General features: G+C 36.6%; 1 protein-coding gene across 2 annotated transcripts in view; it reads left to right on the forward strand.

Annotated features, from left to right (window-relative positions):
- Positions 1 to 26,538, forward strand: part of STXBP5L (syntaxin binding protein 5L) — a 185,788-nt gene that overhangs the window by 96,528 nt on the left and 62,722 nt on the right. For both annotated transcript variants that reach the window (XM_062513006.1, XM_062513015.1), the window contains exons 6-14: positions 6,912 to 6,975; positions 13,826 to 13,909; positions 18,281 to 18,404; positions 19,947 to 20,025; positions 20,190 to 20,344; positions 21,918 to 21,990; positions 23,242 to 23,389; positions 24,951 to 25,018; positions 26,201 to 26,241. In XM_062513006.1, coding sequence (XP_062368990.1) covers positions 6,912 to 6,975; positions 13,826 to 13,909; positions 18,281 to 18,404; positions 19,947 to 20,025; positions 20,190 to 20,344; positions 21,918 to 21,990; positions 23,242 to 23,389; positions 24,951 to 25,018; positions 26,201 to 26,241 — 836 coding nt within the window. The remainder of the gene's footprint in view (positions 1 to 6,911; positions 6,976 to 13,825; positions 13,910 to 18,280; positions 18,405 to 19,946; positions 20,026 to 20,189; positions 20,345 to 21,917; positions 21,991 to 23,241; positions 23,390 to 24,950; positions 25,019 to 26,200; positions 26,242 to 26,538) is intronic.

Genomic DNA, 26,538 nt, shown 5'->3' on the forward strand with positions numbered 1-26,538 from the left:
GGGTACCAGTTCTTATCTCAGCAATTTCTATCATCTCATTCATTATCACTTCTTCAGGCCACACTGAAACAATCTTCTCAGCTAAGAATGAATAAATGAAAACTTGTCATTTCTCTGTCATGTAGCAGAGCTAGTCCTTTGCCACAGGGGTTTGAGGCTCATGATACTGTTTGGTTTTCTACTCTCTAATAAGCAAACAGTTTCTCTCCTTTTCTTCCTAATGTTTGGAAACAGCTTTGGAAGAGAAGAATAGTCAATGAGCCCAGCATGTCTCCATTTACTCCAACTACAATGAGAGCCGTTTTCACAGCATGATCATTTGGGAAGGTCAATCTAGCATTGGAAAGGAAAAGAAGATCTTTATATGTGTCCTCTGAACTCCAAAAATGAAAAATCTGCATTATAAGTCCTCAGTAAGAGTCGAGTGTTTTAACACCCTGCTGTTTAATGAATGAATAACTGAAACTTGCCAAAATTTGTGGGATTTGGGGGATCAAAGAATTGGGCAAACTGGAACTCAATTATGACAGAGCCAGAACTTGGTATCTCCTTTCTTAGCCCTTTGTTTGCCCATCCCCATTTCCTAAAATGGTGACTCAGAGTCAGTAGATCCACAGCAGTGAGGGAAAGCAGTACAAAGGAGGAGAAGTATCAGTCTAGAAAAATCTGCTATCCCCTCTGTGCAACACCTAAATGGAGATAGTTATTAATATAAAGAAAGCACAATTTTCAAGGCTTCCTTCTTCTGGACATTTCAGGAAGTGTGTCTAAGACTCAGAGTTTCATCTTGAGGTTGAACTGATTCTGCTTACTCCAACTCCTAGCTTTGATCCACAGCATATGGATAATGTAGCTAACTTACTCATTCTCTTAAATTTCTCTGTGGCTCTACCAATGAAAAGAAGGTCTTAAATTCCCCGGAGCACTGCACTTTTATGGGAGGCAGAACTGTTGAAGATGTCTGACTCCTGATACTAAAGAAGTATTTGTCTATGAATGGGTTTTTTTTCAGCACTGCCACATTCAGCCAACTTCTACTTCATAACAATGACTAATATGGATGTTTTCTTTCTTTTTCCCCTCTCCTAACTCCTTCTATTGCTTTCTAACACCAGATTTTTATTCTTCTTAGAAATTATTACAGTATTTCTCCTACTGTGCAGGCTATTTTTTCTTTCAAAAGGAAAATGATTTTGGTTTGATTCTATTTTGTCATAGTGTACTTTTACCTGCTTTTAAGGTTGTCTTGGTGTTTGAAGTTCTTATGGCAGTAGCTAAGTCACTTGATTTCTTAGAGTGCATAAAACATTCCAGGATGATTGAGGAATGCATCATCTATGGATTTTCAACATTTTTGCTGGACCCATATTGTAACATCGCTGAAGACTTCTTTTTGAGCTTTCTAATTTTAGGGTAAAATAATCAAATAAAAGCTTCCATCCTTACAAATATTTTGAAGACTGTTTTACACTGACTGCTGTCTTAATTTCAATCCCGTTCTTCTGTGAAAGAGTCACATCTTACAGCATAACCACTCTCTCATTTCCCCAAATGCATATACACCAAGGAAATTAATACCTGCTGCTGTCAGGAACAACTTCTGATGAAGTGCAAAACAACTCAAAGTATCAATATCTTCTTAGCAAATGCCTAATACTACTTCTGCACAGCTGTCATGGCAATCTTTGCTTCTATTTTTCAATTCTGCAGTCTGGTTTTTTGGGCTTAATGGTCAACAAAGACTATGAAATGTTGCAAAATTTTGTATCATTAGTTCATACCTTTTTCTTGCTCTGTTGAAGTTAGCTTTCATTTCAGAAATTTTTTACTAAAAATCATTGCTGATAGTTTCTGGACTTGGCCTTCTTTTTTTCTTTTTTCTTTCTTCTGTGTATTGGCTTGGATTTGTGTTTTATCCTTTTTATGTCTTTTCAGAGCTTTTATTTTCTCATTCATTCTCAGCTGTACCCTGGCTGCTATTTGGGAGTGAAAAATTCCCTGCTCAACTATTTCACTTACACCTTATTTTCAGCTACTGTTTCTTCCTTATTTTTCCCTTTCTCAAGGAATAGGATCTAATTAGTTTTTATGCAGTTCCCCAAAGCCAGCTTGAAGGAATACCTATACACAAGTATCTGTCACCAACATTAGAGTGCTTTATTCATAGTAGCCTCAAATCTGGTTGTTTTTCCAGCACCTCTTCATCTTTTCCAGGAGCTGTTGGATCTCTTCTTTGGCATTTAATATAATTCACTTGTGGGTTTTTGTTCTTTGTAGGCAGTTCCACAATGACAGTGTCCAACTCTCCAATCTCCTTGACAACTTTACTGTAAAAGTGATGAGGGGAAACAGAACATTTTATGTATACTGAAACAACTTAAGGCAAAATGGGGTTTGTGTGTAGACATTTCCACATTCAATATAATTTACTGTATGAAAGCAGTAATTACTCTATCTGTAGCTCTGATAGTTTCATGGGTTCTATAAAATAATGTTATTGTTGTAATACAGTTAACTGAATAATTGCTTTGTTTAATCCTGCTTGTAGTGCAGTCATGATGTCTACCCTCAAGAGAAATTGACTGCAGAGCCTAATGCCCTGCGCTCCTTTTACGAGCAGCACATCCCTAGGGCTCCAAAAGATATTGTTGTTATTTCTATTTATGCATATCTTCCTTGAGGAGACAAGGAGATGCAAGAAGTGAAGCTCTGATCTGCCTTTGGCAGTGAGTTCCTGGTCTTAGTGTTCCATCAAGGACAAGGTTTGGGTTCCTCACCACACTCCTGTACCCAAAGGGAGATAACATCACTTCAGGAGAAGCAAACCAGAGAAGATTTGTTGTGTTACTCCTTCTGTAACCAGACACCAGGCAGGCTCAGAACAACAAGCAAAAGGTCTTGCAGAACTGAGGAAGTTGCAATGCTTTCACACACAGCTTTCTTGCTTGCTCCACCTGAGCTGGGATTATTTTGTATCAGTTTATCCTCCCACAAACATCTCCCCCAAGATGGGACTGTGCATGTGCATCCATGTTCACCAAACTTTATGCTGCATCTTGCAAGTATTTCTTGTTATGTAGTCAAAAGAGTCACCGTTTTGGTGCAAATACTTTACTTGCTGTGTATAAAAGAAATGAATGTTTCTTGAAGCCTTGGAACGGCAGTGTAGGAGGACTGCCAGGGAATAGGCTCTACACGTCCAAGAAATTTCAGGAACATCTGTTGTCATCTGTGTGTGATCTGTGATGGCACATGTGAAATTAGTTTTGGTATATACAACTATTCGAAAAGGATCCTTTCTGCTTTCTTGACAGAAGCTATGTTATAACTGCCAAACTTAATAGACTCTCTGCTTACTCTTACCTGTGTATAAAAAAAGCTGGCCTCTGTTAAAAGATCAAGGAAATTGTGGAGGGTGGATCCTGGCTGGTTGTGAAACCTCCACTTAACTGTTCTCTCACTTCCCATCCTCAGCAGGACAGGGAAAGAAAATAAGATGAAAAAATTAATGAATCTAGGTAAAATCAGGATAATCACCAGCTACTGTTGAAGGAGAAACCAGACTTGACTTGTAAAAAATCAATTTAATTTATTGCCAGTTAAAATAGAGTAGAACGGTGAGAAACAACGACAAAATCTAAAGCCCCTTTTCCCCAAACCCTCATTTTTCCTGGACCAATGGTATACAAATGAAAACTAAACAATGGTTTGTTGAGTCTTTTGGTAGAGTGATTGACATACCTGACAGTCTTAAATTTAATAGAAGTGAAATAAAAAGGATGAAGCTAAAGCAAGCCAGGTATTATACAAAACAACTAAATTATTAAAATAACAAGGTAATGTGAGTACTAAGAGAATCCTTATGGGTAAATAATAAATATAGAGGAAAGACAATGAGGAAAAATCAAATCTCATACATTTAGTGTACAGACTGCTGTATTGGGTATCAATTTTGCTGATAGTGTATACAAAGCTGTTATTCAACAAAACTAAAGAAATAGCTAGGTGCATAATAATTAAATTATGGTACTTCTAAATAAACAAAATGTGCCTAAAAAAACAAAAACAAAAACAAAAAAAACACCACCAAACTCTAGAACATTAATACAGTGCATACTTTACTGTATTAATGAAGGTTTCCCCTTTCAGCTGAGGCTTTAGCACAGAAATTTGAGTCTACACCATGCAGGAATAGATTGTAAAAATAAGACTGGTAGTAAGAGGAGGGGGGGTTATACCATTTACAGATGAACAATGAGTTTGTGTGACTATGAAAGTGTACTTAGCCTGAAGAGTAGAGGACAGCTCAGGTAAGAGTTGGCTTCTATCCAAATTGAAACTGATACATTCTTTGGTAATCAATGTCATATGTATCCTTCAACTAAACTGGTTCCAAGGATTTTTCTAAACTGTTCCTGACTTTTAAAATTAGTAGGTACAAAGAGCTGACTAAATGGAATTAGTCTTTACCTTAGAAAGACAGTATGCTCTTTTCCTTTCTCCCTCCATTTGTGGTGATTTTGCCAATATTCCTGGCCATGTACCAAGACTGGAATGGCCTAGAAATTCACTGTGCATCCCGGTTGGTTCATGGCTTGGTATAGCTGCCCAACCCTTTGCACTTTGTCAGCCTCCCTGTGCTTCTGCTACCATCTTGTTTGTCCTCTGCTTTCTGGGGAAACATATCTGATGTTTGTTTGCCTTTGCTTTCTCTTATGTCATCTGTCCATTGTTCTTATCTGGCTAAAAAGTGAAAATTCTTATGCTGTGTCTTCTCTTCTTGTTTTTACTTCTTGTTCTCACCCTTCTTCCTTTGCTCATCACTGCATAGGCAATGTATACTCAAGCAGACCTAGTTCTTTCCATCAAAATACTCTGACTTGTTCAGGTGAATCTATGTCAGAAACAACATTTGAAACAGCCTATAATGTCCCAAACTGTCACATGCACTCCCCCAGGGCAGATGTACAAGTTGTATGTTGGTCTAAGCACTGCTTGCAAACAATCTCATCTCACCACTCAGTTCCCTGTCACTGCCTACCTACCCTGCCTGCTCCAAGGCCTGCTGTTGTGCAAATGATATTGTTATTTTAGTAGGTTAGTCACAAAGAGAAACTCAGCCAGAGGGGTCCCCTCTGCTAAGTTGGCTTGGATAGGAATGACAGTCAGATCTGCTATCTGCATCTCTGTGAAAATGGTTTTGTGCCATGTCTCTGATCAAATGGGTGCTTGCTGCTGACACCATGAAAGACAGTCTGTATAGAATGTCACTGTATAAACCATCTGTCCACTGCTTTCCTGCTGATCTCATTTCTGTGATGGGATATGCTGCAAAATGCTCTTGCAGAAACCTTGCTCATGGGGACCTCATGTAGGAGAATAACATGCTGTACATTCAGGATGTCTAGAGTAATTTTTCGTTGTCCTCAGCTCAGAAATAAATATCAGACTAGATCTTTGCCTCTCTGCTTTGACCCAGCCTTGGTGCATGACAAAATAGTTAAAACATTTAAAATATAATGTGGGCAAAGTATAGAAGCCAGAGAAGAGTGTGCATGCTTTTAAGTGTGGTGGAGCATACTGTTCTGGGAAGGAGGAGCCTATGAAACCATGGATGAGTCCACAGTGTTTCAATGCTTAAGTCATCTGAGAATTTTTGTGTACCATTCTCAGTCTTGATTTGGGGTCTGACCTGTAGAACAGAGGCCAGTTTTGCTACAGTGCAGTATTCAACCAAAGGAAGAGGCCATTGTTTTAAGAAAATCCTTTGAGTAGTTTGGCTGGGGAAGCTTGTTTTGGTTTGTTTCTGTAATTCTCTTGCAGATCGCTTTACATCTTGGCGCCTAGGTTATTTTATGTATGGTTTCCACATAAATTCTTCACTCTATGGGCTCTGCCAATCTCTGCCATATTTTTTTTCCTGATGACCTTTGGTGAACCAAGACCACTCATTCATGTTCAGATCTGAAACTGAACTCTAAGGGACACGTACTCTGACCCCAGAACCTAGATGGGAGAAAGGTCCTCCTCTGCGCAGGCATTCAGTGTGGACTGGTGCTTGTCTTCTTGCTCTGTATGACTGCCAGGACCTGAAGGTCAGGTTAGAAAAGATGATGGATGAAAAATCTCCATCTGTCCAATCAGTTTCCTATGATTTGCATTTGCTGTCAGGTGCTGGACATTAATAACTTCAGTACTAAGTTCCATAGACACGGTTGACACATGTTGCAGAAAGGGAGGGGATATCAAGAATAGTAATTAATCTCCATATAAGTTTACAAAGATGCATATGATGGATGTTGTGGCTGAGGAGCCTCACTGAACATGCGCTGTGGGTGTAACTGTGTTAGCTGGTCTGAAGATGAGATAAGGCTTTACAGATCAGAGGCAAGATGTTCCATTTCTGAAACCCCACTGCAGTAATGCTAAGAGGTTTCCTGACAGGGCAGTGTAGGTGACGTTACTGAAACCCTGTCTTTAGAGACATTGGAACTTGGTGAGTCATGCTATCAGTATCTGAAATAAATCCAGTGAAGACTTTGTAAATCCTTGACAAATTAGCCTTCAAATGGAACAAGTAAAGAGAGAGGGTCAGAAAGAGATGGAGTAGAGAATAGAAAAGGCAAAAAAGCTGTAAGAATGAGAGAGAAGCAGGAAATTACTGTAACGGGAAGAATAGTGAGATTTTTAAAATTGAAGGAAGGATCCATTAAGAAAAGAGAATCTTTGCCTATAATGGCAAAAAGGAAATAGAGGAGAACATTAAAAGATACCTATAACTTTACCCTGTTAAGGCTTTTTACAGTTATTTTTAAACCATTGGAGGTATGCGTTAGCACACCTAGAAACTGAAGTATCTAGCTCTTCTTACACCAAAAAAACCATTCATTTAAGTGGTTTTTGTCTTTCAGGTCCACCAAGACTCACCCTGGCCCAGTTGTACATTTAAGCGACAGCCCAAGAGATGAGGGAAAAGTGAGTACAACCAATGGTGTAAAATTTTGCAGCATTTCATAGCTTTATTTGCCTCACTACTATCTCCTTTTGCTTACTCACTAATTTTATCATCTTCTTTCTTTCTATGGTTGCAAGTCAATAACTATTTTACTGTTCTTCTGGAAAAAAATATCTTTGCACAAATTTAATGAGTAAACATTTTGTGATACAGAGAACATACTGTACTTTGAAATGTATGGCTTTCTATATTGTTCTCATTTAAAAAAGCTTGACTTTGTATGAGTAAGATTTGACTAAAAACTATCATTACTTCAGTACTTGGATAAACATGCTCTTATGACCATTATAGTAGGTTTGTAAGTTTTTATAAGATAGCAAATATTTTTTTTATATAAGAATTACATAATAACCCAGGTTTGGAACTTGCTGCTAGTTGCTGTCCTCAACTTTTTTTTTTTTTTTTTTTTTTGGTGTGTGTGTGTGTGTGTGTGTGTGTGTGTTGCTATTGATATTTGAGCATTTTTCCTGTGTGGAAAGGGTATTTAACTCCCTCATTGGTTTTGATCATTTTTTAGTAATTGCATTTCAGTGTGTATTTATGAAGTACTGCATCTTCCAAATGGACTATATCTCTTTGACAGTGTGCCTCACATAACAACAGCTAACAGTTGTTAGAAACTAGCAGCAGTTTGAATTTCCAATACTGATACCGGGGATATTATACAGAAACTATGGATACCTAGAAAAATCACAGATGACTACATCTGATCTTCATTTGCATCACTTGTCCTTGGACTTCCCCATATTGAGAGATGAACTACTAGTGGTGCAGTTGTGAACCAACCCTCAACAATTTCAATGGCATCCTTAAGCCTTTCTGAAAGAATCACAATAGGTCTAGCAATTTAGAACACTATCAAATAAAGTAATTAAGCATTATGAAGTGTAGTGTTGTGGCCTCAAACAAGAAGCCATGGAGAAATGCAGTTTCATTATCTCTGGCAAAATACCTGGTGAGAATAAAGGTTTATTGATGGAGGCATCATTCTTGTTTGCTGGCCACAACAGAAGTTCCTGATGAGCTACCTAAGGCATACAGTGTAGGAAAAAAGGGTACTGAAAGAAAAAATGGTCTTGTCAGTGAAGATTTTTTTACAGGAATGCCATGCACTGTGTCCAAACAGAAACCTAAAAATATTTTTCAGCAGAAAGAAAGGAGATGAAAAGGACCCAGGCAAGAGAGTTAAAAGAGAACTGGCTTGGGAATACAAGTGCTTGTTGCTCAGAGTGCACATATGGGAGACATCTGGGCACTGATGAAGTACTAGCATTTGAAGAATGACAGCAAATTCAGACAGGTGCCTATGAAAAAAAAAGAAATTGAAAATTTATGGGGAGAAGTAGTAGAACATTTAAGGTATACTAAAACCATCCCAATGCAGCTCTTTATATCATTGATAGGTTGAGAGTGGTGTAAAGAATGAATTGGTGGTAACAAAATACTTGCAGTTTTGCAGAATGTAGAATTGATAGTGTTTATAGGAAGATTTCAGTAAGAAGTGCACACAGATGTAAGCGAAGATCCAAGCATTAAATTAAAAGACATAGTTCTAAATTATTTTTTAAAAATCAACAGTAGAGAAATAAATTAAACTATGTTTTTCAACTAAGTCTCATTAAACTTCAGTTGAAAGAATGCAGTATAAATCAATCATTATTCAGACTGAGGAAAAAATGGGGAAAAAAAGCAGCTCCTGGGACTTTTCCTGTTCAACATGGTCATAAATAGCCTAGAAAATAGAGTAAGCTGTGATGTGTCCTGGTTTGCTGGACTTTCAGAGGCTGAGAAACTCAGCAGTAAAATGGCAGGTCACTGTCTTTTTAAGTATATTCAGTGTAAATGATGAGAAGTGATACATGTAAGGCAAAATATTTCTGACTTTACACATAAAACAATGGGCGTGAGCTGATGATTACTGTTTGGTATCAAGAGCTTTGAGTGATAATTGATACATAAAAGGAATTGTCAGCTCAATGCTCAGTAGTGAACAATAAAGAAAGTCAAAATTATGCCTTATTCAGAGAAGAATAAAGAACAAAACAAAGTTATTAAAGAAGGTATTATTGACCTACCTGCTGAATACTGAGTATAGTACTTATTCTTCTATGTCTAAAATGAACATGATGCTAAAAGAAATTCAGAGAAGGGACAGGGTTTTCTATATGAGAAATAACTTAATGAGACAGGAAAATTCACTATGGAAAAGACCTGACTGTGATTCCAAGTTTGAAAAACACAGTTGATATTAAAATAATGGAAACAGCCATAGTCTCTTTCAATACAAAAACTAAAAGGATACTAAATGAAGCTGACAGGTCAGATTCCAAGCAAGCCGATTAAGTATTTTTTCAAATGTGCAGCGGGTAGAACCTATAAAACTTTTTCCAAATGCTATTTGTGTGCTGAAAATGTATCGATGACAAGGAAGGCTAGAGAAGTTAACACAAAAGAAATCAGTGTGAGGGTAACTGAAGAGGTTTGCTGAATTCTCCTAAAAGCTTCTTAAAGATGAGGTTAAACAGAGCCATGTATAGTTGAGGAGATGGCTGTACTTGAAAGAGAAAATTGCTTAGGCTGAGAGAATATGTGAGGGTGTTACAAGTACTTCTCTTCTTCCCATATTATTTGTTATTTTCTCTTGGCCATTTCAGTACAAGATACTGTCATAGGTAGACTTTTATTTAGCAGAGCTATTCTTAGATAAAAGAGCTGTTTGATGATAGTTCTACATACTTTGCTTATCTTCACAACTCCAAGTTAACCAAAGATCACCAAAATGTATTGGTGGCAGAAGTCAGACTCCACACATCACTTCATGATAGGCAGCAGATAAAAGTGTTTTTGCATATGTTTCAGGAATTAAATAGTAGGTATAAATCAGTCATCATTATTGCTCAGGATACTGATGTTCTTGTACTCTACAAGTACTTTGCAAGAGTTCAGTGGCATAGCCTTCTCTGGGACATTACAAAGTTGTTTACTGATCTGGGACTGTTTTACTGAAGTAAGAAAGTATTTCTCCTATGAACACTGAGTAGTTGAGAGTCCAAAAACATAGTCAGACCTTTCAAAATCTAGGACAATTATAAGAGCTCTATCTGAAAGCCAGTGAAGTTTGTGCACTGGCAGTATCTTCACCTTTTTCATTAAGATTCTTTGAATTCCTAAAAGTTCCAGTTTATTTCACTGACTGGTGATTGGGTTCCTTGTGCCAAGAGAGCGAATACAATTCCAGAAGATTTCTGCCATTCAAAACTTTTCCAGAGTGGCCTCCAGGCAAACTATCTAGGCAGGCTTTGGAGACAAGTGTCTTTTATGAATCTAACAAGCTGTGGCTGGAAGACAGACATCAAAGAGAATTTAGGCATTTAATGTGTCACTGAAGAACAATTTGGGGACCAAGTGATTAGGTTCATGAAATATAACTGTGTCTGCCAAATCAATTAATAAGTGCACATTAGGGACAGACTGGAGTGTACAGACATTTATAAGTGGCAAACAGGATTTTTCTTGCTGACAAAGGAAAAGACATTTACTGCAATGACCTGCAGCTTCCCAGCAAACGGATAAAGCTTAATACGAAAAGGTTTAATGTTATTTACAATTAGCTGGTGGGCTAAACTTCCTATCTCTGAGTCTGAGTTCTGAGATCTAATAATACCTAAAAAAACAAACCTGTTTGGCAGGCTTGTTTGTTTGGGATTTTTTCTCCAGCTGGTTTTTGTTACCAGGACAAGGAGGGGGCTTACTGGCATGCACTAGGCTGTATTTAGCTGACTGTAAAAAAAAGGAATTTCCTCCCATCATCAAAAGCATTTGATGAAGAAAGATTTAAGTCAAAATGGGAAACAACTCTGCTAGACAAGGAAAATCTTTCCAGGACTTCTCCCGATTCTGTCCTGTGTTCTGCTTTTTTTTTTTTTTTTTTTGTAACCTAATTAAGCATGAGTAATTAAAAGAGGTGCCATGAAAGGCAAGATAAACCTTTGGAGTTTTTTCCATCCTTGACTGTTTTTATGGGTACTATTTTTCTTTGTCTGGGTTTTCCTCTCCAACTGCATTTATGAATGTTTTGCTTTTTACCTCTATTACAGAAATAGAGCTTGTTTTACAGATCTCCAAAGTGGTCACTATGACTGAGAAGAGTGGGAATGTTTGAGTTTCCTATGGTTCAGATAGGTCAGGATCATAAATATCCTGGCAATCACAAATATCCTGGAAATGAGACTAATCCCATTCACCCAAGCTGGAACTGTGACTTTAGTGCTTTACCACATTGCTAGTACTAAAGCAGCATGACTACTGTCTGAACAAGAAGAGACATTCCTGGCTATGCAGCAAATCTCTCTGCCTTTCAGTTTCTTCCCTGAAATCACATTTTGTAACTTGCAATCCTTTAGTGCAGCATTAATGCTTAATTAAGCATTAATTAACCATTTCAGCAATAGTTCAGGTGAAATGCGGCCTCTGATAAAAGGTATTTAACCTCTAAGTAATTACCTGAAGCATGATATCTTTACAAGAGAGGGATAAAAATCAAAAGACAAGCCTGCTTCCACAAGGAGAAAAGCTTATTACGAAACAGAGCCACATACTAAATACTTTCCACTTTTCTGAATGTATTTGTACAAAAGCTGAGGTGAAAAGAATATTAGTAGATCCAAACTGAATGCAACTGGTTTGGTATCCAGCTGTAATGCATAGGTGCAAGTGCTTGTTATGATGACAGTAAGGAGGGCACTCAGACTCTATAACTTACTAAAATACTATTTATTGAAATGAATACAAAAAGGAGGGTGAGAACCCTAAGCTGTATAGCATTGGATGAACCTCCAATAAGGGCTTGGCACCGTCCTCTGTGAGGAGGCTTGCCAGCATTTTGGTCTATGTAGATCCCAAAAGTTTTGTGGTGTGGTTTGTTTTTTGTCTTTTTGTGTTTGGTTGGTTGGTTGGTTGGTTGGGGTTTTTTTGTTTGTTTTTTTGGTTTTTGTTTTTCTTAAAGCTGCATCCATTTCTACTGTCAAGCAAAAGGATATTCACATGAGACATACTGCCTTACATTAAGATAAAGGCAAAAAGGTGCTATCCTTGCCTTTACCAAGTGGGAGAGCCCTACAGGGTCCTTTAGAATTAGAAGCTAATTTACCCCATGGCCAAGGAATTCGTGCGGTGTGTGGCATGATGCAGGCCTGAAAGGCAGGTGCTGTGTGCAGCACAACACAGCACAAGCCTGCACCTTCTCAGGTGAACTCCTATGAGCATACAAATGGCTTCCATTTGGGATTGCTATACTAACAGTGCAAGCAGTTTCAGTAAGACCCCCTTTTATTCACTCTCTCAATGGCAGACTATTACCCCAGAATACCATATGGCATCCTGACATAAGTGCTATCGAGTTAGATGCATGCTTTTTGACTCTGCAATGAAATCCCATATGGAGCCATCCAGAGCAAAAATGCTCAATATTGTGGAATTTTTCCAGAACAGTTTGAATTTTTTTCAGGAGAATAATTCTTCAGGAGGATAATAATTTATTATTAATATTCAGCTATTAAATGTACTAACTATAAATCATTTCCAGATTAGCTAGAAGGTTCCCCATAAGGAATATTCTCCTGGCAATAAAAGAATCATATCCAGTAGAACTAAGAATATTCCCAGGCTCTTTTGTAGCAGTACTGATGTATCGGTTATACTTGACTTGGAAAGAAGGCCATGTTTTATTTAGCAGCCCAGCCAAATTCACTTTCAGGACTCATGCAAGCTAAACTGAGTGATAACAAAGATGCTGTTAAGGTTTCTCCAACTAAGAGATAATCTTGTCATTGTTCTGGGCAAATTTTTTATATAGAAACTGTAAATTTTTGCCTGCATTCTGTATATATCTGCTTACAGATGATGAATAACTGCAATTATCTTTGCCAGTTGTATAAAATATTCTATCACAGAAATGTGAGAATCTGCCAGTTTAGCCATTTCCCATCATCATGTCCAGAACAGATTCTTAAGAAGACAGATTCTATGGGAAACAGTTTCCAGGACACCCAAATAAGCTAGATATCATATTGTCCATAAGATCTGAAATTAACTGTGCTCAAATGAATAATAACTCTTATCATACCAGATCAATATTTCACTTCTTTCTCAGTGGAGACAAGGAGAAATGATTGTGTTCATTCTTATTTTTCTCCTGAGCATTGTTTTTTTTCTCTTTCATCTTTTCCGAAATCTTTGCTGGCATTTCTCTGATGTGCATGATGATATGACATCTCAGTTCTAGAAGAAATAAAAGCTAACTCATCAATTTATTTTTAATTATTAGGAAATCAAGCAAAATATTCTCTGCAGGAGGAGTTCTTCAGAATGTTTTAAAGCAATAGTAAGCATAAATAAAAGGAATATAAGTAGTTGAATGAGAGTTTAATCTGGTGATCCTCTTGGTTTGAAGTTATTTGAGTGGTATCTTAGGTGTCAGACTTTTTTCTCCATCAAGGGGCTGGGAAGGTAAGAACTGGTAGGGGCATACTACATTCTTTGGTTTTCTGCAGATATGTGATTGAGAAGGCTGTCTAGGCACATAATCACACAGGGGGAGATAAGGTGTATAAAGCCCTTTTTTATGTCAGATCTTAAATTGTCAGCAATGTGAAGTAATTTATACTGAAAGATAATCTGAAAGCAAGGTATTATGTGTAGGACAAATTAGAATCTTGCACATCTCTTTGTAATTTCTTTTCATATCACTCAGTATTTATATGTACCTTTTGAATTAGCAAATGTAATTGTGGTTTTTTTACCTTCTTCCAGCTGTTGATAGGCTATGAAAATGGGACTATTGTGTTCTGGGACTTACGATCTAAAAGAGCTGATCTGAGAGCTTATTATGATGAGGTAAGCAATTTCCATTAATTCAGCAAAGCCATTATTCAGCAGTTTGCCATAAGTCTTACCAAGCAGATGAACGTTTATCTAAAGGCATTGCTGGTTCTGGAAATACTGGTTGTGCTATGCTTTTGGGCAAATTACTGACAATACAAATCAAAGACTGAAATCTAGTTCTGATTCCGTAGTTTATGCTTTCATGAGTGTACTGTGACACATAACATCCTCCCCTTGATCCTGACAAGTTCATCAACTTCTTTGTGGGGATCCTCAGTTGAACATTGTCTAGCAATGAGCTGACCTGAGATATAGCTACAACAGGAATTATATAATAATCTTTACTGGGTATTTCTAGAACATTCATTTTATTGGAAGATTAATTACCTTGTACAGCTGTTGGTATTGTCTAGTACTTAAGATCTGATTAAACAGTTTTCATAATTTTATTGTCATAGTTATCACACAATTGTGTCTTGTCATTTGTAAGCAGCTTGTGTTAACCACAGATGCAGTTCTTGTATCAATAATCAAGGTGCTTAAAAAATAGATATACTTTTAGTTATTGTGATTTTAGCACTAGCTCTAGGGAAGAATATTCTTTGTTCTGCCAGTCCTCTAAAGTTTACCATGGATGACCGTGAATGCAACTACAACTGAAGGTAAAAAAGGACATTTTCTTTAAAGGGACCCCATCAGTAACTGATTTCCTGTAGTTCTCTTGCCTTCTTCATCTTGTCACCTTGCTATGTATAAGGAGTGTGTGCACTTTTATTTCCCCTCTAAAAAGCAATTTGAATACATACCAAAGGACAGAGTTTGAACGGGTCAGCACTTATGCCTCAAGACATAGCCACTAAATTGTCTGTCAACAACAGTCTGCTCGTGTAAACACTTGTGAAATTGCACCTCTCCTATTACTTAAGGCTGAACAACCTTTTGCTTTTACAGGTCTCCTCAGGAAGAGTGGGGGTGGGGATATCTGTTCACCAACTGTTATCTGTTGTACTCAGATTGAGACTACATGAAGCAGGATCTTCTTAATGCTGGTTCCCCTTTTTTTTTTCCTTTTTTTTTTTTCCATTTTGGGACAGAAGGAGTGAGTGTTGAAAATTTCTCATACGATTTAGAATTTAGTTGTTCCACATTTTTCAATACTGTTCTCAGGAACTTTTTTTTGCCTTTTAATCAGTCCCGTGCTGTCCTCCTCAGTGATTATTTGCTGTGTAACTACTCCACTTTGTGCAACTTGTGCTAGCTTCTAGTTTGGCATGTGCCACTTGGTATTTAGCAGCAAATCTCATTTTATGGATTGGCCACCAAAGATCACAGTCCACAAGTCGATGTTGCTGCTGTCCTTCACCGTGCTGTCTGGACTAATGGAAGGCCTCTGTGCCCCATGATGTCTGACCAATCTCTCAGTATTGTTCTGGCACTGAGCCAGTGCAGTTCTGGTTGCAGGATATCTGTGACGTCTCAGATAAATTCCTGTAAGTGCTCTGTATCTTCATTAAGTTCCAAAATGCCTCTTTGCATGAGTTCTGAATTAAATTAATTCAACCTCACTTTTCTTACTATCATTAGGATTTTCATCTTCTCAGTGGTGATACACATGAGATATTGAGGCCCTTCCATGCAGTGCTCCTATGCAATGCCTTCTATAAAAGGCTTTCCTTCCAAGCCCTTTTATAATTTCCTTCAAAAGTTTATTTCCATCAGGTGGTATAAAAAGACAACACATAAACAAGACAGATCTTTCAAATGGTTCTCAAGTTGTTTCTGATAGTTGGCAAACCCAAAATCCAGCCGTCTTCCTGTGCAGGCTTTTGAAGTTTGTGTCAGCCCCCATTCAGAGCTGTCTGAAGCAGTCATCATCTTTCACTGGAACACATCCCCAGAATGAAGATGCAGAGTTCTCAGAGGCACTTGCCAAATGACAACTCCCTACCTTTGTCTAGCACCATGCCACTATGGAAGTATCAAATTGGATGTGGCCCTTGCTGTAATGGTCCTGCAGTACTACAAACACAAAGGATTTTTAGCACTCCGTAAGATGAGACAAGCATTGATCTTGTGCAAAATATGGTTAAAAGTGGTACTAAAAGACCTTCAGTGGAGAAGGTTTGTGGTTGGGAAGGAACTGAAATGTTGTTAGGCATGTTTAATTTTAATACATGCTGAGTGTGAGACAAGATGGAATGTGTATGCAACTACCATGGGTACTGCAGAAGGAGAAACATACCCAATCATTATGAACTCCTGTTCTGAGCAAATAACTGCTCCTTTTGTGTGTGAATGCTAAAGAATTGGACCAGAATGCTAGACATAATCTAGCAGAGAGAAAATTCAGGTCTTATTCAGGACCATCTTTCAGAATTACTTGTGACTCACAGCTGAGACCTCCAAAAGCATTTCTGTTTTTCTTGCCCATTTTGTGGCAAAATATAACAGGTCAGCTTGAGTTGCTGCTATGCCAGCTGTCTGTGCCAGGATCATCCCACCTCATCTCTATTCCACAGGAGGTTTATGCTGGCAGGTGGTACTTGGTGGTGGAGACGCAGTTTAACAAGCAGTTTGGTCCAGTTTTTAGCTAATTACTAGCTCCTGCTTAGACACAGTCAGTGCCTGTAACCATGTTAAATGTTTCTAAGTGTGATAACAAATCAAAACCAGATTCAAGTTTGGCATGATAGCAAGCATGAATGAGCTCATGTTAGAATTAATTTGGATGAGGCTAGACATGCCTTCAGTGTGAGTGAAGCAGCACTCCCACAGTACTAAGGTTATTTTACATGAGGGCAACATCACTGGACTCTGCATGAACCATCTTTCTGTGTTGTCTTCTGTTATTTCAGTTATAGTTTGGTTTCTTCTGGTTAAGAGGAATTGTGTACTAACTCCCTCTCTGGAAGGTACAAGTTTGAGTGATACCCTTTATGTCACCAAAAAATAAATACCTAGAGTTCAGTTTTTTTCTGCTCCCCTTTTTTTTTTTTTGGTCCTTTTTGGCACAACTATTTTAGTAGTGTGTTAATCAAACATTCATATACGAGGTGTGTCAGATTCCTGCTAAAACATCTGGATCATCTTAATGGAGACACATTTGTGGCTCTGCTGTCCAGCCCCAGGAGCTGAGTAAAGCTTTGGTAAAGGGTCATGGCCCTTTGGTTGATTTGTTCTGATACCCTCTCCAGACCATGACCTGTAGCCAATGATAACAATCAATATAATGATTAAAAGAGGAAAACCAACAGGGAGTTTTAAATAGTGACCTTAACAGCACTTAAGCAAAATGAATATGAGCAGCTGCAGTGCTGACTTATGAATACCCACGCATGATATTAAGTCATTTGAATAAATCAGGCAAATGTCTGTACGCAATTTTAAGTGCATGGCCTTAGCATTTCCTGGGTTGAAAAAAATCCTGGAAATTTATTAAGCTGCATTCATAAATAAATCTCATTAGCATTTACATAAAACTATATTGTGGTTTTTGCTATTTAGCACTAAACATTTCTGGAAGGGATATGGATTCAAGGGAGAATTCTCTGAGTTTGTGCTTCTGTGGGGAATGTGTGAGAAACTGTGGTATACAATGAATGTTTTGTCAGAACATGGCTTTTGTTACTTTCCAGCACATACCAGGGAAATCAAAGGACTTATGCCATTATCCTTTCCGATAGTTTGATCTAACTATGGATATTTTCAGTCAGTTCCACTAATTATGCATAGAATACTAAGAATGGTGTGCATAACATTCATCATGTAGTACTTGTAGCATGTACAAAGGAATGCATATTCCTCTTCTCTGATGCTCTATCTGTTCCAAAGATATTTTACATCATTATTTTGGTAATTTTCTATATCAATGAAACAGTCCTGCATTCTCAAGTGTTTTGATTTTGACATTAAACATCCCAGATTTCTGTGGACTTTCTCTGCAACTTAAGTATGTGAGAGTGCTTGTGGAAATTATCTAAGAACAGTGTATTACTTCCTCTGGGGGAGACTGTGTGTTATATGTTACCTGTAAAGATTTTTACAGAGAATTACCCGTAAATTTACCAGGAGAGGTATCAGACATATTACAACTGCATTGTATGGCTCTTCTTCTTACACTTTTATCTTAATACCCTTTTCCTTCAATTTTGGCCTGATTCAGTAGAGGCTTTCTTATCTGTTTTACATTGGCCTTTATGATGAAATGTGGATTACAGCCATCTGTTGCTAAAAAGTGATGGTAATGGATTTTAGACAAACAAGAACCATCCAACTCTTGATATACCATTAGAATAGTATAATCTGAAGTCATACATTAAAATATTGGTGTAAACTCTGTGTTCTATTCCAGTCTCAAGGGTTTGTTTTTTTTCATTTCTGTAGGCTATTCATTCTGTTGCTTGGCATCATGAAGGGAAACAGTTCATGTGTAGTCACTCTGATGGCAGCTTGACCCTATGGAATCTGAAAAGCCCTAACAGGCCATTCCAGACCACAATTCCACACGGTATTTCTGGTAGTTAAAATGTGTAACTAAGAAGCAGTACAGTGTTCTCAATGCTGTTTGCTAATATGTATGTTTATTTAATTTTTCCTTGTAGTGCAGATGTTGCTTCTTGCATAAATATTTTGACCTGCAAAGGAGATGCTATTTATTGTAAAATCAGTTACTTAGATAAAACTTTTTATTTTAATTGGTGTCATAAATGCCTCTTCCTGATTAATATTACTCTAATGTCTTACTCAATTCCTTTTAAGAGTCTACTGCTGGTCTCTGAGACCCTCTGAGACCCTAGGCTCTGGGATTTTCACATTTCTTCCTTTTATAAGTTTGTACTTAGGGGCTTTTATGTGCAATGTTCACACCAAATTAATATACTTTGTACAAGGTACTGTGGTACTTGTCATGGGGATAGTACAAGGCTTCCCAAAGAACTGCAATGAAGAATTTAAAGGAGCCATAGTAAGAGATGACTGTATCTTTTGTGGCTGGGACTTTATGTAAAATCATTTCCTGCAAATTAGGTTAAAAAAATATTGACACCATTGTAAATGTATGCATTACTTTACTAAGAAACCAGACTGGGTAGAGAGGGAGGAAGAAAAGGAAATCACAATCTAAGTAGCCCCAAAAGGATTTAGCATTTTCATAATGTACTTCTACATTTTTACCATTTTCACTCATAGAATTGTCTGTCTCAACCAGTCAGACAATCAGATCAAAAAAGAGCTAATTTTTTGAGTAAACTCAGGACATTGGGCACTTGTACAATTCCAGCAAAAAATTCACAGTCTCTTTGGGCAATATATTTTGGTATTTAATGACCCGTGTGGCAGAATTTTTTTTGTTAATATCTAACCAGCATTTTCCATGCCACAGCTTGTGTCCTTTATCTCCCACCATTCGCTGTGCACCTCTGAGAAAAGTCTAGATCCATCTACACTGTATTCTCCAGTCAGACTGTTGTCAAAATCAAGCATAGACTTTCCAATGCAACAAACCCAACACGGCTATTTTTTTAGTTTACAAGTGACTTTTGTCTCATTGGAAGAAAGTACTGAGCCATAATTAACCAAAAAATAATGAATTTCAGTTGTATGCTTCATTTAATTTTATCACACAACTAGTTATACTCAAAAAGCATGTAATGTTTTGTCAACAGTAGGAATTAAGTCAATTTAAGAACAGCTTAGGAAAACAATTAAGCTCTTTATGGTCATTACGTGTTCAGAAAAAAAAGCATATAGTTAGCCTGATTCATTCATTATTACTTAAGTGTCATAGTCAGAAATCTGCATGGTTTATAGATGTCTTTGAAGTGTGTTCTATGGTTCTTTAGGTGTATGTGGCAGTAAAAACACAAAGACATAATAAATGTAATTAATTTAGGCAAATGTGTATTTTATGGAAATAGGAGCTAATGCGCCTAATCTTTTGTAGCTTTAAAGCTCCTTTTCTTGTTGCTGATACAGTTGTTTTAATGTATATATTTTAGTTTGATCATTCAATATCACGTTTTAAAGGTTTTCATATTCTTTCTTTCCTTAGGAAAAGTTCAAAGAGATGGAAAAAAACCTGAATCTTGTAAACCAATTCTTAAAGTAGAGTACAAGACCTGTAAAAACAGGTTTGTCTTTAGTTCTGTAATTAATATTGCATTCCTGATTTTAAGTTCTTTTATAATCTTTTCCTGCTTTATTTTTTACAAAGCCATTTATTATTATTTGCAGATACTAAACCTGTAATGTAAACTATGTAGACTTAAACTTATATTTGTTTTTTTTAATACAGTGAACCATTTGTGATATTTTCTGGTGGACTGTCATATGATAAGCCTTGTCGAAGACCAAGTTTAACAATCATGCATGGGAAAGCAATTACAGTTCTTGAAATGGATCATCCTATAGTTGATTTTTTAACTCTTTGTGAAACTCCATATCCAAATGGTGAGTTTATTGGAGAAGAATACAGTTATGGAAAATATAAACTACATGATCTTTCCTCATACATTAATCCCATCCCAGGGAGTTTCATCCTCATATCTGTCTTCATCTCAAGTAAACTACATAACTGAAAGTACCTGGAAATTGTTTGCATTCTCAATGTAGGAAGCAAGTAGTGAGTGGACAATAAAGCTTGCACACATCTTCACTTATAGGGTTAAAACTCATGGGCTACTGTGTGAAAGCATTGCTATTATTCAAAGATAGGTGCTTGTATTTCTGAAATTTTGTATCAGTTATAGCTTGCTAAACTATGAAAATTAAATTGTCACTTACCTGCAAAAAAGTTCTTACACTTCAGCGTGAAATGAACTGTTAAAAAGTCTTATGTTTGCTGCACACTGTGAGGCTGCCAAATTCTGAAATATGTTGTGAGAAAGTTCCAGAAAATAAATTAAGAAAAGCTGTAAGTGAAAAAGGAACTAGCTTTATCATTTTAAGACCTCAAGCAGAAAAGTGAAATAAATCTTTTATACATAGGTAAATCAAATACACATTAAAATGACTTAGTGAACAGTATATGTACTTCAATGTAAAAATTTAATTTTCTATAATCATAGTTGCTTTGGGCCTTCATTTAACTGTGTCAAATACTTCCCAGTACTTAGGTTTTGTAGCATCTTCCCCTGCTCACAGACCAATATGTAAACATTTTGGTTTAAATTGTGTTATTCATAGCCTAGTATTAAAACAGCCAACAACAAATAAGGTACATTCATAGCAAGACTGAAAGGAAGATTAATCAGTTGCTTTCATTTACTCATTCTTTTTGCATCACCCATCTGAACAGTTTATTCTGAGCTTGCACGTGCTGAAATTATTTGCTGCTGTCAAAAAGATAGTCAAAATTTCACTTTCATGTTTTTTTACTAACATCCTATGTAAATAAATATACTCTACGCATCAAGGGACACATTTATTTGTCATCATAATTCTTTATTTTTGATAAATAAAAAGATAATAGTATAAAAAAACCAAGCCATATAATCTCCTAAAGAGTGTGAGGGAGAAAGGGACATGTTAGTACCTGAATTGAAGACAGCAGACTTACAGGATTTGTAGGCAATATTTCCCTTAAATCACCTTAGAAATGGGGGCATTGCGTATCATTAAGTGTCCTGCACAATCTGTTTCTGAAGAGCAGTTGTACACAGTAGAAGTATTACTTTTGGACAGCAAAAATACATTTTCTGTATCACAATTGGATTCAAGAATGCGATGATACACACAACTTATATTCTACTTGTTTACTTTCAACATAGCATCGTGCTGGCAGGCTATAATACCCCAATTCTTTTGCTTTGTAAGTTTGTGAACAGTATTCTCCAAAAGTAATTTCTTGCTTCCTCTCTGGACCTAGTATCCAGCTATGTCTGGTTTGTGCATATGTCTAGGATTTATACCTCAAAGCTTCTAATATACTGTGAAAGTTTAAAGAACATAAATATTGCTTGCTTGCTTGCTTAAAATGGCTGAGAGAATGCCATGTCTTTTATACTTGATTCCTTGCTTACAGAATTTCAAGAACCCTATGCTGTAGTTGTGCTTTTGGAAAAAGATCTCATTGTTGTTGACCTGACACAAAGCAAGTAAGTATAAAGTTTTATATGAAGTTATTTGTGTGTTTAACTTTCCAATAAATTACCATAAAATTCCAAATCATTTAACTATCCAAAATCATTCACTCTTGGATGCACTCCTGCTAAACATTTACTTCTACTTTAAGAGCTAAGTTCATCTAATCCCCAGGAACTTATGATAATATTTGTTCTTAAACTTTGGAATAAATCTAAATCTGCAGTCCCTTCATCACAGCCCTCAGACATTCATTCAACACCAAAGTTAAATAATATTTGAACACATATGTGACTTGGAAATAAGATTCAGCTACTACTTTTATGCATCTATAGCCTCAGTATCTTAATAAATAATGGAATTGTTTTATGTGGATCTACAGAATTACTTCATTATCTAGTTGCTGGTTTAAATGACAGATAATGTTTTCATATAAGAATCAATGTTCCTAGCAAAGAGGAACTTTACAACATGTAAACCATAATGCAATTCTTATTTCTTTTGTTCTGCCTCCAACACTACCAGCAATGGACATCCACATTCACACTGGTGTAACAAGGAAAAGATTTTGCTGTCAATGTACCGAAAAATGTTAAGTGAATCATATTCAGATCTTACTTAATATAAAGAATAATTCAAATCATCTCAGCAATGTAAAATAGACATAACTGAAATCAGAACCCAATTTCTTGTGTTTTTCAATTGTGAGTAAGATTGTGCAATGTGCCAAAAGTGAGGTTTTCCTCCTTATCAGGCTGTTCAAACTGATGGAAGTGAGAAATAAACTGAGATCTGTTATTGCAATTTTTAATTGTATAATCAGAAGTCTACCAAGCCAATCAGCTAAGATGTTCAATATAAAATCCACAGTTGTAAAAGTAGCTTGTAGTTCATAGTATATATCATATCCATGAACCTGAAACTTCTGGAAAATGTGTCACTTCTGTATAAATTAGATTTTGAGATGTCAGAAAAAACATTAGTCCTTGTTCATTCATAAAGGTAGCCCTACCAGCCTTAGGGACTCTTTATGTAACAAGAGGATTCTTGTCAAAACAGTTGAATTTTTATGTCTTTATTTGGGTAACTACACATTATTACTGATATTAAAAGCAATATATAAGTTTAAATAAATAAGGGAAATATATTTAATGAGTAGTGATTTTACTTAGATTCTGTTATATATTTTTTATAATATAAGAATATGTTTTATTCTATGGCTCAGTGTGTCACAGTGCTTCTAATAAATTGTCTTCCTTAACTAGTTTTCCAATCTTTGAAAATCCATATCCTATTGACATTCATGAGTCACCTGTTACCTGCACAGAATATTTTGCGGACTGTCCTCCAGATTTGATCCCTGTACTCTATTCTGTAGGAGCAAAACATAAAAAGCAAGGATACAGCAGTAAGGTAAACAAAACCAATATTCTTTTTTAAAGCAAAGGAAGAGATGTGTAACCTATGTTTTTGTAACATTTTACCAGATTATTTTTGTTTTACTCCCTTAATAGTCACTCTAAGGTTAGTCCAACGAGCATCTTAGCAGCCTGACTATAGTGCAGTATTTGTCCCTCAGAAACATGACCACTTAAGCAGAACCATTAATTACCATTACATAGGACTTAATCATTAAGATGATAGAATTATTCCAGATCAGATTGTGTTAAAGGAGAACCATCAGTGTAAAATTCAAACTTGTATGAATAGATTCTCTCTATCAGAGAAAAAAAACGAAAGCATTATAACTGAAAGACTTTAGCAGAAGAGGTTCAGTGAGAGTTGGCAACGTCTGTGAGATTTGTTATTAAATATGGATAATAGTAATAATTTTACTGAGATACCGAAGTCTTACTATAATGCTGCAGAAATAGGACAAACTGCAGGAAGTAAAAGAAGAAATGCAATTAATTTATAAATTTCAAGCTTTAAACTGGTTTGTATTTTGGCTAGAACTAATCCATTTTAATAAATAAAGTGGTAAAAAATATTGGGTTAACCAGTCAGACATTGTCTATTTTCTATTCAAATAAACGGAAGTATTCTCCTTGGAGCTGGGTTTTTTCCCATTAACTCAGAGACTGAGCCCTCTCTACTTCTTTTGCATCTTGGTTTGCAAAAGTACTTCAGAAAATATTTTTATTTCTCCTATTTGAATCTACCCTTACCTCATACACTTTGCACACCTACCTGTATTTCCTGCATCCTCTCATCCCCTTGCTCTATTTGTGCATATACAAATGCACACTCTGAAGGCAGGTACTCACTCATGTGCCCAACACCCATTTCTGTACCCACAGGCATCCAGTCCATGCATCCACACAAACAGTTTGTGCTCCCATTTATTCTCCACCTTCTCATACTCTGCATGCATCCTGACCCAATGCACAGATGTAACCTTCCACATCCTGTATCCATACATGTCGGGGCTTTAGGCACAGGGCAGCATCCTAGACCAAGAGAATGGGAGTCTTGCCATTAGTAAACAAAAGGCATGGAAGAGATGATGACAAACATTCAAACATTCTGTAAAGGCTGCGTTCTCTTATCTCGTGGCATCATGCTCTGACACTTTTTTTGGGCCAGCTACTTCAGTGGTCTTTGTATTCAAAATAAATTCTCAGTCTATTCAGTGCTCTGTAGAATCTCCAAGAGAAAAGTGATCTCAAAAGATCAGCAGAATTGTTTGTTACTCCTCATTCCTGTTTTAAGTTGTTGAATGTTAGCTGTGCTGAAATATTTTAAAGGCATAGAACATGAGTTGATAATATAAAAGTGTTATTAAGTTTCCAAACCCTGAACTGATGACACAAATATGTTAATAAACTGTAAAAGCCTTGAATTATACATATTTTTGTTCTTTTACTAGTTGTATTGCTTTCTGGGGAAAGATGTTGTCTACTCCTGGATTTAAAGATTAACCAAGCAAGGTTCATCTGAGTAAGTTGTGATCTCTGTACTTTTGTTTGTTTAGGAGTGGCCTATCAATGGTGGAGCATGGAACCTTGGAGCTCAGACATATCCTGAAATCATTATTACAGGGTGAGAATGAAACTGGGGGTTGGTACTTTTAAAGTATTTGTGTCTACTCCTGTTGATTTTGGGTTAGCTATAGGTAAGAGTTGAGACTTCACCGCATATGCATTTCCTGGCTCTTCACTCAAGTAGTGTCACCACAGCAGTTCTCTTTTGCTATAGAAAGCAGATTTTAGTACTCAGGAATGAGCTATCATTAAGAATGACCATCTGAGGTCCCAGTGTTAGTCACAATGCTTGTGAAGGCTGTCTTTGGGAAAAAACAATCTATTTTAAGAGAATATTTGGGCCTTGAAGGTCACAGAGACTAGCTTTGAAAAGGACAACAGCTATTCTATAGCTGTTACCCGTTGGCCTTCTGGGGACTCTCTATCTGGGGACAATTTGGGAATTCATTTTAATACACAGCATTAGTGAGGGTGTGGTGCACTGGGATGAATTTCACCTTGTGAGCAGAGAAACAGAGCAAAAAAGACCTAGAACGACTCAGATTGCAGTAGGAACCCCATGAGCAGTGCCTGATGGATTCCTGAGGGGTCATACAAAACAGACACTATTCATTCAGCTAAGATGCACAATGAGTTTTCCTCTGGTCTCAGATATGTATTTGATGAAATTTTGCTATCAATGATACTAATGACCTGATTTTAAAAATAAGGTTATGATGTATGCAATTGCACGGGAAGGTGATGAAGGGATCATTCTCATTGTAAAAAGAAGTGTCTCCTTGTACCAGCTTTGCTTCAGGGATTTTATGTTATTTAAAAGAACACAGTTGTGAAGTATCAAGCAAAATGAAGTTACCTTCTGTCCTTTCAAAGTTCACTGTACATGGCATTTTTAGAGTGCATAGGTTTGATGCTGGCCCACTACAAAGCCAAAAGTGCTGTAACTTAAACTCCTTATTAGTATGGGAAGTAATTTTTTCTTGTTGCGATCTTAAAACTCTTCGGGGGCTTAGTTCTCTGCAGGAAATGCATAAAAAATACTATGTTAACCAAATGAAACCAAATAACAAAGTATTTCCTTGTAGTTAGTATGTATGCCTTTAATATATTGCCAGTAAGTTATAAAGAGTTACATAAACAAATTGAATTTTTTCTGCTTATATTTATTAGCCACTGAAAGTAGATGATGTTTTAGAATTGCATCTTGTTTTAACACATTTAATTTTTATATTTTTTTAAGCCATGCAGATGGATCAGTAAAATTTTGGGATGCTTCTGCCAGTAAGTTTCTAAAGTTCACTTTTACCTAATGCTGAAAAAAATCACACAAACACACATTTATATGAAAAACAGGATATTTAACAGGGTGAATAGTAATAGCTGGGCTGATATAATTAGGACAAAGGGGTGAAATTAAGAAAATGTTTACTAAGTTAAGAGAAAAATTCTGCTAATGAGTTATATTAGGCAGAAAAGAATGAGGAATTATAACTCAAGGTCCAACATACCAAAATATATGAAGGATGAAGTGTTAGTAAAAAATCCCTAGGGCACATTCTTCTTGTGCGTATAGAGGAG

This window comes from Cinclus cinclus, chromosome 2 (assembly GCF_963662255.1).
Source record: "Cinclus cinclus chromosome 2, bCinCin1.1, whole genome shotgun sequence".
In the NCBI taxonomy this organism is placed as follows: Eukaryota; Metazoa; Chordata; class Aves; order Passeriformes; family Cinclidae; genus Cinclus; species Cinclus cinclus.